Source organism: Nesoenas mayeri, assembly GCF_963082525.1.
Source record: "Nesoenas mayeri genome assembly, chromosome: 25".
Classification (NCBI taxonomy): Eukaryota; Metazoa; Chordata; class Aves; order Columbiformes; family Columbidae; genus Nesoenas; species Nesoenas mayeri.
This window is the reverse complement of record NC_137549.1, coordinates 4,792,041-4,805,335: the sequence shown is the minus strand read 5'-3', so window position 1 is coordinate 4,805,335 and position 13,295 is coordinate 4,792,041. Positions and strand designations below refer to the sequence as shown.

Below are 13,295 nucleotides of genomic sequence, written 5' to 3'. Positions count from 1 at the left end.
GATAACCACAGGGGGCTGAGCAGCCCGTGCTGCTCCCTCTTTAAAACACCCGCATCCCAAGCAGAGTTAGTGCAAGCTCAGCATTCAGGGTGAGTTATTGACTCAACAGAAATACACCTCCAGGAAAACATAAAGCTGAGGAGAGCTGCCTCTCTGCCCTGCTGTTCACTGACCTTTGGTTTCAAGGCCTTGACACCAAAATCCAAATAGACAACAAGGGAATATTCCAGCCCACATGCACCCCTGACGGTGCCTCTCGCTTTGCTTCTGCTCTCTTTGCCCTTTCTCAGAGTTGCCCCCACCCCAGCCGCTTTCTCCTGCCTCCAGGCACTCGCTGGGTCTCGCAATCCAAAGAAATGTGTCACCCGCGTCTTTTGGTTAATCTCCCAGTGTTTATTCTTGTTGTCACAACACCTTCTTGTGTCCTCTTTCAATCTGAGAAATAAAAGTTCCCCATAATCACACCCAGACGGGGCAGAGCAGGACAGCGGGACCACCAACAGGTAACGCGATGCGGAGGCAGCCGCAGCGCAGCGAGTTCTGGGCGCTCGCTGAAGCGGGGAGAACATCACGGCGCAAAGTGCACCCTCCTCTTGGGATGGTATTTCTTCAGCGTCCCCAGGGGGACGGAGCTCACTTGGCAGTTTGCATTTGGGGGTTCTGCCGGGCCTCTGAACTTGGGTGTGAACGCATCTCGCTGCTCGGTCCTGAAGAGACCCGGCGCCTTCCAGGGTAGCGTCAGGGGCGAGGATTTCATCTGAGAAGGGAGAAAAGCTTTCAGCATGCAAGGACAGGGCTGGGAAGAGGCAGGAGGTAACGTGACACCTGGCGGCTTCTACATCTGGGGAACCAGAATCCCCTTCACCCTCCCTCTGTTGTTCCTTGGCTCAGGAGTTTGTCTGCCTGTTCTTCCTCTCCTTTCAAAGATTCTTCTCAGCTCAAACTCCACTCCCCCCGAGCGTTTACATGGGATGGGAGGCAGCCGGGATTTGATGCTCAAGAGTACACACCAAAGCCGGTGGTTAATGGGGAGGCTACAGCTTTGCTTGGTATAATCCTGCTTGCCTAAGCCACCCTGTGGTAAATCCCAGCCTATTAAGGCTGTACCTGCTGTAGCGTGTCTTCAGAGAGCCGTTGTTTCTGCTGTCTGTGTGGGACCAGCATGGCCTGCGTGGTTGTGACACAACTCCCATCTGCTGACAGATGGAATTGGAAGAGAAATTAAATGCAAGCCAGTAAATTAGGAGGCAACATGAGAAAAGCTTTGCAGTTTGACTAGCAGTCCCAGATCTGCACGCATTTCCATTAACGAGAGGAAAAGACGGGCTTTGCCGTCATGCTTGGCTGAAAACCTTTGCTCAGACAGAAAAGAATTCTCAAGGTGAGGAGGTAAATGAAGAGATTCACATGGCAGTTAAAGGAATATCACTCTGGTAGTTATAGAGCTGCTCTAGAAGTTTGGGGCCAAGGAGAAGATCAGTTCAGCTATGATCTGTTCCAGATTTAGTAAAATAAATGGTTTAAAACCAGATACATGGCATGAAGGGACCTTTTAGTTGCAGAGCACTGGCCATCAGAAACAGAAGGCAACGTCAGAGGAGGATTTTCTTAATGTCCTCCACGACCAGCTCTAACCACATCCCTTCCTGAGGTTGCGTAAGCACAGCTTTTGATCCCAAATATAAGTGCAAAACAACTTCTAAAAAACAAACCATCTCCAACCCGCCTCCTTTCCCAGAGCACCAGGTGCTGTTGCCTCTCACACAGGGCCAGGAAAACCTCAGCAAACCACATCCAGCACCACGACAGCTGGAGCAACGCGGCCTTACTGGGGTAGTCGAAGGGGATGTGGCTCTCGTGGTGGCTCTTGCCATCTGCCATCACCCTGTGGCCCTGGCAGGGCGGCTGGTAGTCTGCCTGCTGTGTTGTGTTGAAGAAACGGGAGCCCGAACGCTCGTCTCTCAAGCAGACGCTGCTTCGGTGTTTCTGCAGCAGCAAGTCAGGCTTTGGGGAGAAGCTCCACCTGTCAGTCTGGGGAACACAAGAGCTGCGTTAATAGAAACAGGCTGGGGAAGGCACCTTATTGCATGTTACACCCTGCACAGCCCAGAGCGGGAAGGGGAGAAGGGACGACAACGTCACCTTTAGGTGCCAGAATAATGTCTGTCAGAAAGAGAGAGTCTTCAGCAGAGAAACACCCGCTCGGAAAGCTGGGAACAGACCTCTGGGTAGGAGAGCCGCGTAGTAGTAGTTGCTGTCAATGCTCGATTGCGCTCGGGGTCTTCATCGCCTCTGGGGATGGAGGAGGCGTTTTTGTTCGGACGGACAGTCGTCACAGGCTCTGGCAAAAGTGAGAGGGAAGGATGTCAGAGCATTCTGGTTTCTCAACAATTTACAGCCAGAGCAGCTTCTGCTCATGCAGTAAAGCGCAGGAAGGAATAACGGTATTTAACCAGCCAGGGAAGCGGAGTGAGGGTGACACTGAGCCCCACAGCGATGACGCTGAGTACACAGAAACTATAAATCCTTAAAAATCTAAAATGATATACCTATTATATGAACGCATTATATCCTTTTCTACAACTATATCGCTAAAACCAAGTGATAAAGCCTCCTGTTGGGCTGGTTCTAAACCTCAGCGGTGGTCCGTACACATTGTCGCTGTGTCCCACCTGGCTCGTGGGCCGGGAAGAGCTCTGATGTCGAGGTGGAGAACCTGCTGCAGCCATCCCCCAGCCGCACGTTCGTCTGGTGGATCTGGGACACAGCATGTTCCTTGTCGTAGACCCTGCAAGACATCAGGTGCTCAAACAGCAACGTCCACCAGAAAGAGCAGTCCCAGGGGACGCCTGTCGGGCTCTCCTGCTCATACCTGTGTCCCTTCTTGTCCGGGGCACTGTAGGCGTATTTATGCTCGCTCGTAAATCCACTGCTTGTGGGATCGCCAAATTTAATTGAAGAAATGTGCTGAAGGGAAGGGAAGAGAGGCACAGAACAGCCACTAAAGCACAACCCCTTTGTTTCCCGTCTTCCCATCCATATGATTTTCACTTGTGCAGATCCCACCCCTTTCAGGACAGAATTCAACATGCAAACGTGCTGCCTTTTAACAGTGTCTCTCCCCCCACCCCAAAAAATCGTGCTGTTACCTTTCCACTTGGCTTGGCAGGTGGACTCCATTCACCTTTAAACTGTGCTTGGTAAGAAGTGTTGTAGTAGGACTGTCCATCCCCTCTGATAGTGGGAACACACTCTGCCAGACAGCCGGGAGGAAAAACGAACGGTGTTATTAATACTTCTAAACACGCTCTGTTTGCCCTGGTAAGGAAATATTAATGATCTTGAGGCTGCAGTCTCAAGACAGCTGCTGTTTTAGTGGTTTAGTACTGCTGAATCCATTTCATATAATGAAAGGGCAAAAGGAATTAACATCGGGTGAGCTACAACGCCGCAGGACGTGGATGTGGTGCAGCAGAAGTGATGCAGCTCTGGTGGGAAAACTCCAGCATCGGAGGACTCAGCGAGTGTTGAAAACAGCTGGAAAAGCTGTGCAGATAAAGCTCAGCTGGCGAGCAGCTCTAGTAAGTGCTATTGACCTCTTTTATGAGCATCAGATTGATTTGCTCCATGATAAGGAGTAAAATATCCAAATAGTTAGAATAGCTTTAATTGCTACGATTTTGTGGAGCTTTGGGGACTTTGGGGAATCACAGAATCCCAGAGTGTCGGGGGTTGAAGGGCCCTGGAAAGCTCATCCAGTGCAATCCCCCCATGGAGCAGGAACACCCAGATGAGGTTACACAGGAAGGTGTCCAGGCGGGTTGGAATGTCTGCACAGAAGGAGACTCCACAACCCCCCTGGGCAGCCTGGGCCAGGCTCTGCCACCCTCACCCCAACAAGTTTCTCCTCAAATTTAAGTGGAACCTCTTGTGTTCCAGTTTGAACCCATCACCCCTTGTCCTACCACTGGTTGTCACCCAGAAGATCCTGGCTCCATCCTCCTGACGCTCACCCTTTAGATATTTATAACCATTAGTGAGGTCTCCTGTTCTCCAACTAGAGGGACCCCGCAAGCTCTGTTGGGGGTCTGGGGAAGGTGTGCTGGGGACAGCCAGCCCGCGACCCCGCTCACCCCAGCGCGACGGCCGCGGTCTGGCCGGCTGCACCTCGTGCGCGGGGTACGCGGTGCTGTAGACGGAGGCGGGGAGCCCGATTTTCTCCCTGTCCCCACAAGGGATGCTGTCCCCCTGCAGCCGGGCGGGCGGCGGGGGCGGCGGGGGCGGCTGGGGACAGGGGAAGCCGTCCCTGGTCTCTGAGCTGAGGACGCGGATGCGGGGGTCCGCGTGCATGCGGACACACGACCCCGGGGGGACAAACGGTGCCACCGGCTGCAGGGGCTTCTCTGGGAACGCCAGGCGGGTTTCCGAGCAGGTTTCCCCGCCGTGACCCCCGGGCGGGCCCAGCACTTGCCCGCTGCGCGGCAACGGGGCCGGGGGCGGCCTGGAGACCCCCCAGTGAGGGGGGAACTGGCTGTGAGAAAACGACTGGCGGGCAGTGGCCGGCGCCTGGCGCTCATCCCCCAGCTGGAAGTGAGACGCCTTCATGAAGGGAGCGCCCGTGAGGGGCGCGGGGATCGCGGGGACCGCGGGGACCGCGGCCACCGCCTGCGCCGCCATCGCCGGGCGGGCTGGAGCGCGGCAGCCGCTGGGCCGCGTCGCTATGGCGACGGTTCCGCCACCTTCCCGGCGTGCACCGCGCCGCGCCCCGGAAGGCGCTGCCATGGCGGCGGAAGCGCTCGGCGGCCTGGTCGCCGCTCTGGAGTCCCACCGGGGCCGCGACCGGGTGGTGAGTGGCGGGAGCGGCCCGGCGGGGCGCTGCCCGTGCGGCCGGGCGCTCACCGGGCTGTGCCTCCGCAGGTCCGCGCTCTGTGTTACGGCTGCCAGCTGGCGGGCGGGGCGCTGGCCGGGCCGCAGCCCGCGCCGGCCGGGCTCCCCGGGAGCCTCCTGGCCGTGTCGGCCCAGCTGAGCGCCTGTCGCACGGCCCTGCGCCTCTTCGATGACCTCGCCATGCTCAGCTACAGCTGCAGCTACGGGCTGGGCCCCAAGGTGAGCGCGGGGTACACCGGCAGCCCCCCCCGGCCACCCACAGGTGTGTGTCCCTCAAGAGAAGCCGCCAAATTAATACGCACTGTGATTAAGTTATAAAAGATGCGCCCATCATTAACCGATCGGCATGATCGATGCTTTCTGACCCCCCGCAAAACGAGGGGATAGTTTTCAAGTTTAAGATGCTTCTGCTTGACAACAAGGAGACAGAAGGTGAAGTGATGCACTGTTTAGAAGCAGAGTGCTTCGTTTAAGTAATAATTAATAGAGATATTGTAAGTAAGAAATCAATCAGTCATAGCTAATGTCATCAATTCTTTCTCAGTATAGATGTAGGTCAAAATTTGTAATAAAAACACATAACAAAATTGTAACAAAAAAATGTAATAATTATGTGAATATAAGCAACGCAAGAACATTGAGTCTGTGGAGCACTGAGGGAGGATGATCCCCAGAGCCCCCCAGTGCTGTTAAAATAAAGAATGCCGCTTACCAGTATAAATAACTGCTGTTTCCTGCTTGCAGGATGAGGACCCGCTGGTGCGGGGGCTGTCGGTGCTCAGCAACGTGGCCAACCAGCTCTACTACCCCTGCGAGCACGTGGCGTGGGCGGCTGACGCCAGCGTCGTCCGCGTGGGCTCCCAGAAGTGGTGGGCGCTGAGCACGGGGCTCTGGGCCTCGGCGCTGCTGCTGGGCATCCTGCGGTAAGGACGGATGGGGGTGAACCGCCATCCCCGGAATCTAAAAGGAGGAACCCTCTTGAAACGGATACTATACGTTAATAGAGCAGCTCCTCTTTGCTGCAGAAGGGCGCTCTGCCTCACCGGTGTGGTTAACGGTAGAGAACACCCTCCCCTTCGATGCTACAACAGAAATAACTCTGTTCTTTTCAGGTCCCTGAGAATCTTGTTCCGGTTAAGACAGAAGCTGAGGCAGCACAAGGGGTATGATTCCTTTCCTCGGCTATACAGCTGATTTAACCCACATATTTCTGTTGGCGTTTGCGAGCTATTGCTAATTAACGCTACACTACGGGTTGTCACTAATATTACACTTCCAACAGTACATCTTCGCCTCTGAGTCAGAAGGAAATGAAAGCCCAGGTGAAGGCTGAAGTCCTGAGCATCCTGGCAAGCGCGGCGGATCTGTCCAACGCGATCCACTGGCTGCCCCCGGGCTTCCTCTGGGCCGGACGCTTCCCTCCCTGGTTGGTAGGTCTCCTGGGGACCGTATCTTCCCTGATTGGTATCTACCAAGCGTCCAGAAGCGGAAATTCTGAATCTGCCTAAACTGTCATGAAGCTTCAGGAGCTCAGTTTGTGCATGGTAAAAATGCCTTTGTGGAGGCAGGGGGAATTTAACTCTCTTGGGTGTTGATGATTGTAATTCCACGCATCCTGGAACTGTAGCTGAGCTGTCTATTGTAGAGAAGATTGATTGCAGTGAACAATTTTTATCACTCTTCATCAGAGAAGTCTTTCAGGCGAATCGTGCGAAAATCAAGAAATCTCCTAAGATGGGGGAAAAAAGTCACTTTAATCTTTCCTTCCTGTGTCTTAAGAGACAAGTACAACCCTGCAGTCTTCACTGTCACTGAAAAGAGCACAAAGTCAGAGTTTTGCGGAGAAACGGCCACCGTTCTGTTGCACAAAACTTCTAAGGGACGGATGCTGTGAGCTGGAGCTGTGGGCTCAGCGCCTCACCTGCATCAGGGACTCGTACCCTGGGAGCTTCTCCGATCATTTGGTGTCTGAGCCCGGAGCACAAACAGCAGCAAGTGCTTCTTTTGTTTGTGACAGTTCTGCCACTTTAGAGGCGAGAGGGGAAGGAAACAGCAGCTGTGCGCGGTGCCTCCCCGAGCTCTCTGCCAGGCTGCCTTACTAATTAAGGAGAAATACTGGAAATTGAGCCTTCCCGTTGAACCAGCAGCACCCTGAGCCGCCGGCAGTGCCTTTGCAGATTGCCACCGGGTGGAGCTCTTCCCCCAGACTCCACCAGAAGCCAAACGGTTGTTTTTTCTTTTAAAAAAGCAGCAAATTTATTAATTGCCTTATAGAGTACCAATTAAACGTGTGCCAAGATGAGTTTCACAGTTATATTTCTAGGCGGCGCCCGCAATAAATGAGATGAATGCTTCAAAGGTGGCCTTGAGTGATCTTTCGCTCTGATAACTGGGCAAATGTTCGTTATCTGGTTCTAGAAAGCTCCAGCGAGTGCCCAGGCAACAGAAAACATTAGTGCTGCGTTAGCTGCAGCTCCCCATCTGTTACCAGCCCTCCTTCTGCCAAAATAACTCAGAGCACCTGACTAACTCGTGGGAATGCGCCTTTTAGGAACGTTTCTGCTTAGTCTGCGCGGTGCTGCTGCTCCCTGCAGCCAGTACAACACAGAACGCGTTTCCACGAGGTTTAACCTCTTCTCTCGTTGGGTTTTTTCCGGCACTGACATGGAAAACTATCTCCTGCCTGTGGTCAAAGAGCAGAGCGAGGTCTCAGCGCTCTTTATCCTTCGCCCCGTCCGCACATGTACCTGGACCTTCACCCCACCAAGTGTCCCAGGGCCTTCCTAACTGCACTGAGAATTTGGTGTCAGATTTCCAGGTTTTGGGACAACTCAGCAAAGCGTTATCTGGAAGAGACCCTTGTTTGTTCCTCTGGTTGCACTGCAGGTCTTGTGCCCTAACAGGCAGAGCACAGGGTTCTGCTGCTTGGGGACGGCTGTAGTTGTCACCAGCTGCGGTGGCTCCTGCTGTCATTTAGTGGCTTTTAATTAGAAATCACGTTCTATCTTTTTGTATTCTTAAACCATTAAGAAACCCTCAACTACACCCACCTCCGATGCCAAATCAATAGCAAAAGGATCCTGTAGACTGGTCTGAGTGCGTTTGCTTCCTCCACTTCTTCACCAAGCAATTTTGAATTGCAGCTGGTGCAGCGCAGGACAAACCGAAATATGCAAAGATCAAGCAAAATGTGGTAATTCAGAATTTCTGAAATTCAGAGGGCTTGTTGTTAGTTGTATTTTTTGGTTTGGGTCCACACTGGGACCCCCACATAACATTTAAGCGCCCGTGGTGGCTGCTGCTGACAGCCCAGGGCAGCACTTGCTCTTTTTTAGCCCTCCCAAAACCTGCTGTTTTTCCCTTTTTCTGCCGCGGCCCATCAGCCCAACTCAACCCCCGCTCTGCCCCGTGCTGGAAAACATTTGCTGAGCAGGGATGGTTTGTTCCGGCCGTGACCTCCCTTTGTCAGCAAGCCCAGATTTAAAGGCAATTAACAAATGAGCCGCTGATTCCAGCTCAGAACCCTGACTCCGGCTTTTATGGCTCTTTATGGCCGGTTGACGCCATGGCCGGAGCTGCGGCCGGTTTTACGAGCGTCGAATTTGCCCCCTCGTCCCTTTTTCGGCTTCCTAAGCCTCGCTGCGGGGTGAGCGCTGCTCCAGCCCCGGGATCGCCGCTCCAGCCCCGGGGGGAGCGGCGGAGGATGTGCCGGGGGGACACACGGGGACCCGCCAGCGGGCGTGAATGGGTTAACGAGCGGCGCATGCGCATGCGGGACCCCGGTTCCCATTCACAAAAGAGCGAGCGCAGGGCGCTGCGGGCGCTGATTGGTTGTTCCTCTGCGCCGGTTCGGGAGAGGGGCGGGGCTGGGGGCGGGGCTGACGGCGGGGCGGCCACGCGGCGGGGCGCGGCGGCAGAGCGGGAGCGGCGGCGCTGAGTGCGGGACGGACCGGGGAACAACGCAGCCCGCTCCGGGACCACGGGACCGAAAGGGCACATCGCACCCCGCTCCGAGACAACGTGAGACCCGGGAGAACGGGGCCGGGGTGGGGGCAGCACCAGGAGGGCACATCGCACCCCGCTCCGGGACTACGCGGGGCCCGGGGGAACGGGGCCGGGGAGGCAGCTCCAGGAGGGCACAGCGCACCCCGCTCCGGGACTACGGGACCGGGGAGGGCACAGCACACCCCGCTCCGGGACTACGGGACCGGGAGGGCACAGCGCACCCCGCTCCGGGACTACGGGACCGGGGAGGGCACAGCGCACCCCGCTCCGGGACTACGGGACCGGGGGGGGCACAGCGCACCCCGCTCCGGGACTACGGGACCGGGGGGGGCACAGCGCACCCCGCTCCGGGACTACGGGACCGGGGAGGGCACAGCGCACCCCGCTCCGGGACTACGGGACCGGGGAGGGCACAGCGCACCCCGCTCCGGGACTACGGGACCGGGGGGGGCACAGCGCACCCCGCTCCGGGACTACGGGACCGGGGAGGGCACAGCACACCCCGCTCCGGGACTACGGGACTGGGGGTATGGGACCGGGGTGGGGGGCACATCGCACCCCGCTCCGGGACTACGCGGGGCTCGGCGTTTGGTACGGGACTTTCCGGTACCACCGGGTGATCCCCGCCGCTGCGGGACACCCGAACTCCCCTTACCGACTGGGCACCGTGCTCCCGCTGCAGCCTCGCCGCTCCTCGTCCCCGGTGAGCGCTCCTCCCCGTGCTGACTCCCCGGTTTTCCGTTGCAGAGCAGCCTCGGCACCATGTCCGTCAGCAGCCACGAGAACCGCAAGTCCCGTTCGAGCTCCGGCTCCGTGAACATCCACCTGTTCCACAAACCGGGCCACGCCGACAGCCTCCTCACCCACCTCAACCTGCTCCGCAAGCGGCACCTCTTCACCGACGTGGTGCTGCGGGCGGGGAACCAAACGTTCCACTGCCACCGCGCCGTCCTGGCCGCCTGCAGCCGGTACTTCGACGCCATGTTCAGCGGGGGACTCAAGGAGAGCAGGGACGCTGAGGTCAACTTCCACGATTCCCTCCACCCCGAGGTGCTGGAGCTGCTCCTGGATTACGCCTACTCGGCCCGTGTGCTGATTAACGAGGAGAACGCCGAGTCCTTGCTGGAGGCCGGGGACATGTTGCAGTTTCAGGACATTCGGGATGCTTCCGCTGATTTTTTGGAGAAGAACCTCTACCCCGGGAATTGCTTGAACATGCTGCTGCTGTCCGATGCCCACTGCTGCGAGCGGCTGCTGGAGCTGTCCTGGAGGATGGCGCTGGCCAACTTCACCTCGCTCTGCAAGACCGAGGATTTCCTCCGGCTGCCCAAAGACAAGCTGCTGGAGCTGGTGCAGAGCGAAGAGCTGGAGGTCGAGGACGAGACGCTGGTCTATGAAGCCGTTATGGGCTGGATCCGCTACGATTTACCCCGGCGCCATGAAGACCTGCCCGAGCTGCTGCGCTCCGTGCGCCTGGCGCTTCTGCCCGAGTCCTACCTGCGGAAACAAGTGGCCTGCGAGAAGCTGGTGACCAGCCACAAGCTGGGCGAGGAGATCGTGGCCGACGCCGTGCGGTGCAAAATGAAGATCCTGCAGAACGATGGCCTGGTGACGGGGTGCTGCGCTCGCCCCCGCAAGGTCAGCCAGGCCCTGCTGCTGCTCGGCGGCCAGACCTTCATGTGCGACAAGATTTACATGCTGGACCATAAAACCAGGGAGATCATTCCTCGTGCCGACATCCCGAGCCCTCGTAAAGAGTGCAGCGCCTGCGCCATCGGGTGCAAAGTGTACATCACCGGCGGCAAGGGCTCCGAGAACGGCGCCTCCAAAGACGTCTGGGTTTACGACACCCTCCACGACGAGTGGGCCAAAGCCGCCCCCATGCTGGTGGCGCGGTTTGGCCACGGCTCGGCTGAGCTGGACCACTGTCTGTACGTGGTCGGGGGTCACACGGCGGTGAGCGGCGCCTTCCCAGCCTCTCCCTCTGTCTCTCTCAAGCAGGTCGAACATTACGACCCGCAGCTGGACAAGTGGTCCTTGGTGGCCCCTCTCCGAGAAGGCGTGAGCAACGCCGCCGTGGTGGGAGCCAAGATGAAGCTGTTTGTTTTCGGCGGCACCAGCGCCAACCAGGAGAAGCTGCCCAAGGTGCAATGCTTCGACCCCTGCCAGAACCGCTGGACGGTGCCCACCAGCTGCCCCCAGCCCTGGAGGTACACGGCGGCCGCCGTGGTGGGCAGCCACATCATCGTCATCGGGGGGGACACCGAGTTCTCCGCCAGCTCCGCTTATCGCTTCCACACCGACACCTTCCAGTGGTCCAAGTTCGGGGACGTCACCGCCAAGCGCATCAGCTGCCGCGCCGTCACGTCGGGGAACAGACTGTACGTGGTGGGCGGCTACTGCGGGGCGCGGCGCTGCAAAACGCTGGACTGCTACGACCCCACGTCCGACACCTGGAGCAGCGTCACGACGGTGCCGTATTCCCTCATCCCCACCGCCTTCGTCAGCACCTGGAAGTACCTGTCTGCCTGAGTCACGAGGCGGCCGACAACCTGGACGGTAAAGAGTTGCGCATCAACCCAAAGCTCCCTGTGTAACTTTGGGCTGAAGCCCCGAAGGGGCAGACACGTGTGGATCCGGACTGGGGTTGTTCTGCAGAGCAGCGTTGTGTGAGCGTCAGCTGCAGAAACGCGCTTCCAGACGGGCAGTTTGAGACCTAAACCCTGCGAGAGAGGGAGAAAACACATCTCTTTAGGTGCTGAAATGCTGCGGGGAGATCGGTATAAATAACAAGACGCTTAACCTGGCATCTTAGCCCTTCCACTGAGTCTTGGCCTATGCAAGGATCTTGGGGAATGCGCCCCGCAAGGATTGGGTGTCGCTGCTGGTGCAGAGGGCTCGTTGGGGCGGCGGAGCTGGGACAGACCGCGCGGTGCCAGGGGGACCGGCTGCTGCTTTTAGCGCAGCCGCCTCCTCCCGGGGCTGCGGTTAATCTGGTGGTGGCACCACACGGCTTGGGAGACGCCGGGGCCGCGAGCTGCTGCCAGGACATCGGGGCTGGGATTCAGTCCCAGAACGGCTGGTAACTGTGTTTGTAAGACAAGCCCTGTCTGCTTATAAACACAGGGTTTCTCCGCTTCTAATTACACTCTGGTGTCGCTTTCATGCCGTTTCTTTCCTGCTGTGCAGCCATTAACTCTTCAAAAATTTGCAACTGGAATGGAACCTTCCTAAAGGTCCCGGCAGAAAAGGTGCCAGTGAATCACAGATCCCTGCAGGATTTTTCTCTTCCCCTTGCAGGAGATGTATTACCCACACGAACTAGTTTAACGTAATAAATACCCTGTAGAGAACCCTGGAGGTCGAGGGAAGCGAGCAGCCGCCGCGCCACGGTGACACGTGAGGTTTCTGGGGCTTGTTCTTGGGTTTGCTGCACGCTGGTTGCACAGCCCTTTCCTCTGCACTGGGCAGCTCTTGCAGCCCCTTGAGCCGGCAAAAGGTTCCAAGGTTCCTCGTAATTCTGTGACCTCAGAGCAGGAACCAGAGGAGTATTTCTTACTTCTTTCATTGAATATTTTAAGTGCTATTGACTAGAACGGGCGAAGGAGGCGGCTCAGAACACGGGCAGCGCCAGAGGCAGCTGCCTGAAGTGTCTTAACACGTGACTAATTTGCCCATGGGCTGGTTTTGTACTTTCTTTTTTCCTCCTTTTTTTTTTTAATACAGCAGTTGTGTGTGTTTGTTTTTCAGCCTGGAGCTGCTTCAATAAATCTGAATCAAACCCACCATGTCTCTTGTCTGTTCTGTGTGCTTGAGGTGCAGGTTTTCCCAGCCCACGCTTGGGATAATGTTGAGGAATCCAGCAAAGAGCATTTTTTACCTTCATCCTGTATCTCTGTAAGATGGGACTTGGCCAAGTTCAGGTCCTGTTTTGTCTTCTGGTCTTGAAGGACACACAAACCTCTTCAGAACTCCCACGATGAAGCTGTGCTCTTGTCCCTGGTGGGGTTTGGTTTCCTCATCACCTGCTCTGGGTGCTGGTGGGTGCAGGAAAAGCTCCGCTGGGGCTGGGAGGTGCGAGACAGCGTGGTCAGAGCTGCATGCAACGGCGCTGCGAGCGACCGTCTCACCGCAGCCGCACGGTTTGGGCGTGATCCATTATTCAGTTCAATACATCAATGTCACGGCCCTTCCGAGCTGCTGGGATAGGCAAGAACTGGCAAGACTGGAAGGAGGAAAGCTGCCCCGCTGCTGCGGGCTGGAGCGGATAAACTGGCTGCACGTTTCCATCCTGTTTTCTCATGCCTTTGCCATTTCAGCCTCTCCGCGGCTCACATTGCAGCGGGCTGCAGGGAGACAACCCCACACCCTGCCCTGCAAACCCCACCGGCAGCACCGCAGAG

General features: G+C 57.0%; 3 protein-coding genes across 4 annotated transcripts; 2 read left to right on the top strand and 1 right to left on the bottom strand.

Moving 5' to 3' along the window:
* Positions 1 to 496: 496 nt before the first annotated feature.
* SAXO5 (stabilizer of axonemal microtubules 5) lies at positions 497 to 4,782 on the bottom strand (the record flags this gene model as incomplete). Its single annotated transcript, XM_080359188.1, has 8 exons — positions 497 to 757; positions 1,108 to 1,196; positions 1,830 to 2,031; positions 2,223 to 2,341; positions 2,673 to 2,788; positions 2,873 to 2,967; positions 3,150 to 3,253; positions 4,134 to 4,782. 8 exons carry the CDS (start codon positions 4,780 to 4,782, stop codon positions 569 to 571), a joined length of 1,563 nt encoding a protein of 520 aa, XP_080215314.1. The 3' UTR covers positions 497 to 568.
* PEX11G (peroxisomal biogenesis factor 11 gamma) lies at positions 4,781 to 7,239 on the top strand (the record flags this gene model as incomplete). The annotated part of the gene is made up of 5 exons (XM_080359255.1): positions 4,781 to 4,846; positions 4,918 to 5,106; positions 5,632 to 5,810; positions 6,000 to 6,050; positions 6,170 to 7,239. The coding sequence occupies 5 exons, from the start codon at positions 4,781 to 4,783 to the stop codon at positions 6,393 to 6,395; spliced, it is 711 nt and encodes a 236-aa protein (XP_080215381.1). The 3' UTR covers positions 6,396 to 7,239.
* Positions 7,240 to 8,819: 1,580 nt separating this feature from the next.
* Positions 8,820 to 12,787, top strand: LOC308049454 (ectoderm-neural cortex protein 1-like). 2 transcript variants are annotated; one of them, XM_080359123.1, is made up of 2 exons: positions 8,820 to 8,907; positions 9,640 to 12,787. In XM_080359123.1, the coding sequence occupies exon 2, from the start codon at positions 9,655 to 9,657 to the stop codon at positions 11,422 to 11,424; it is 1,770 nt and encodes a 589-aa protein (XP_080215249.1). In that variant the 5' UTR covers positions 8,820 to 8,907; positions 9,640 to 9,654; the 3' UTR covers positions 11,425 to 12,787. The 2 variants fall into 2 exon arrangements, with proteins under 2 accessions (XP_080215249.1, XP_080215250.1); XM_080359124.1 differs by having other exon boundaries at positions 8,844 to 8,907; positions 9,645 to 12,787.
* The last annotated feature ends 508 nt before the right edge of the window (positions 12,788 to 13,295 follow it).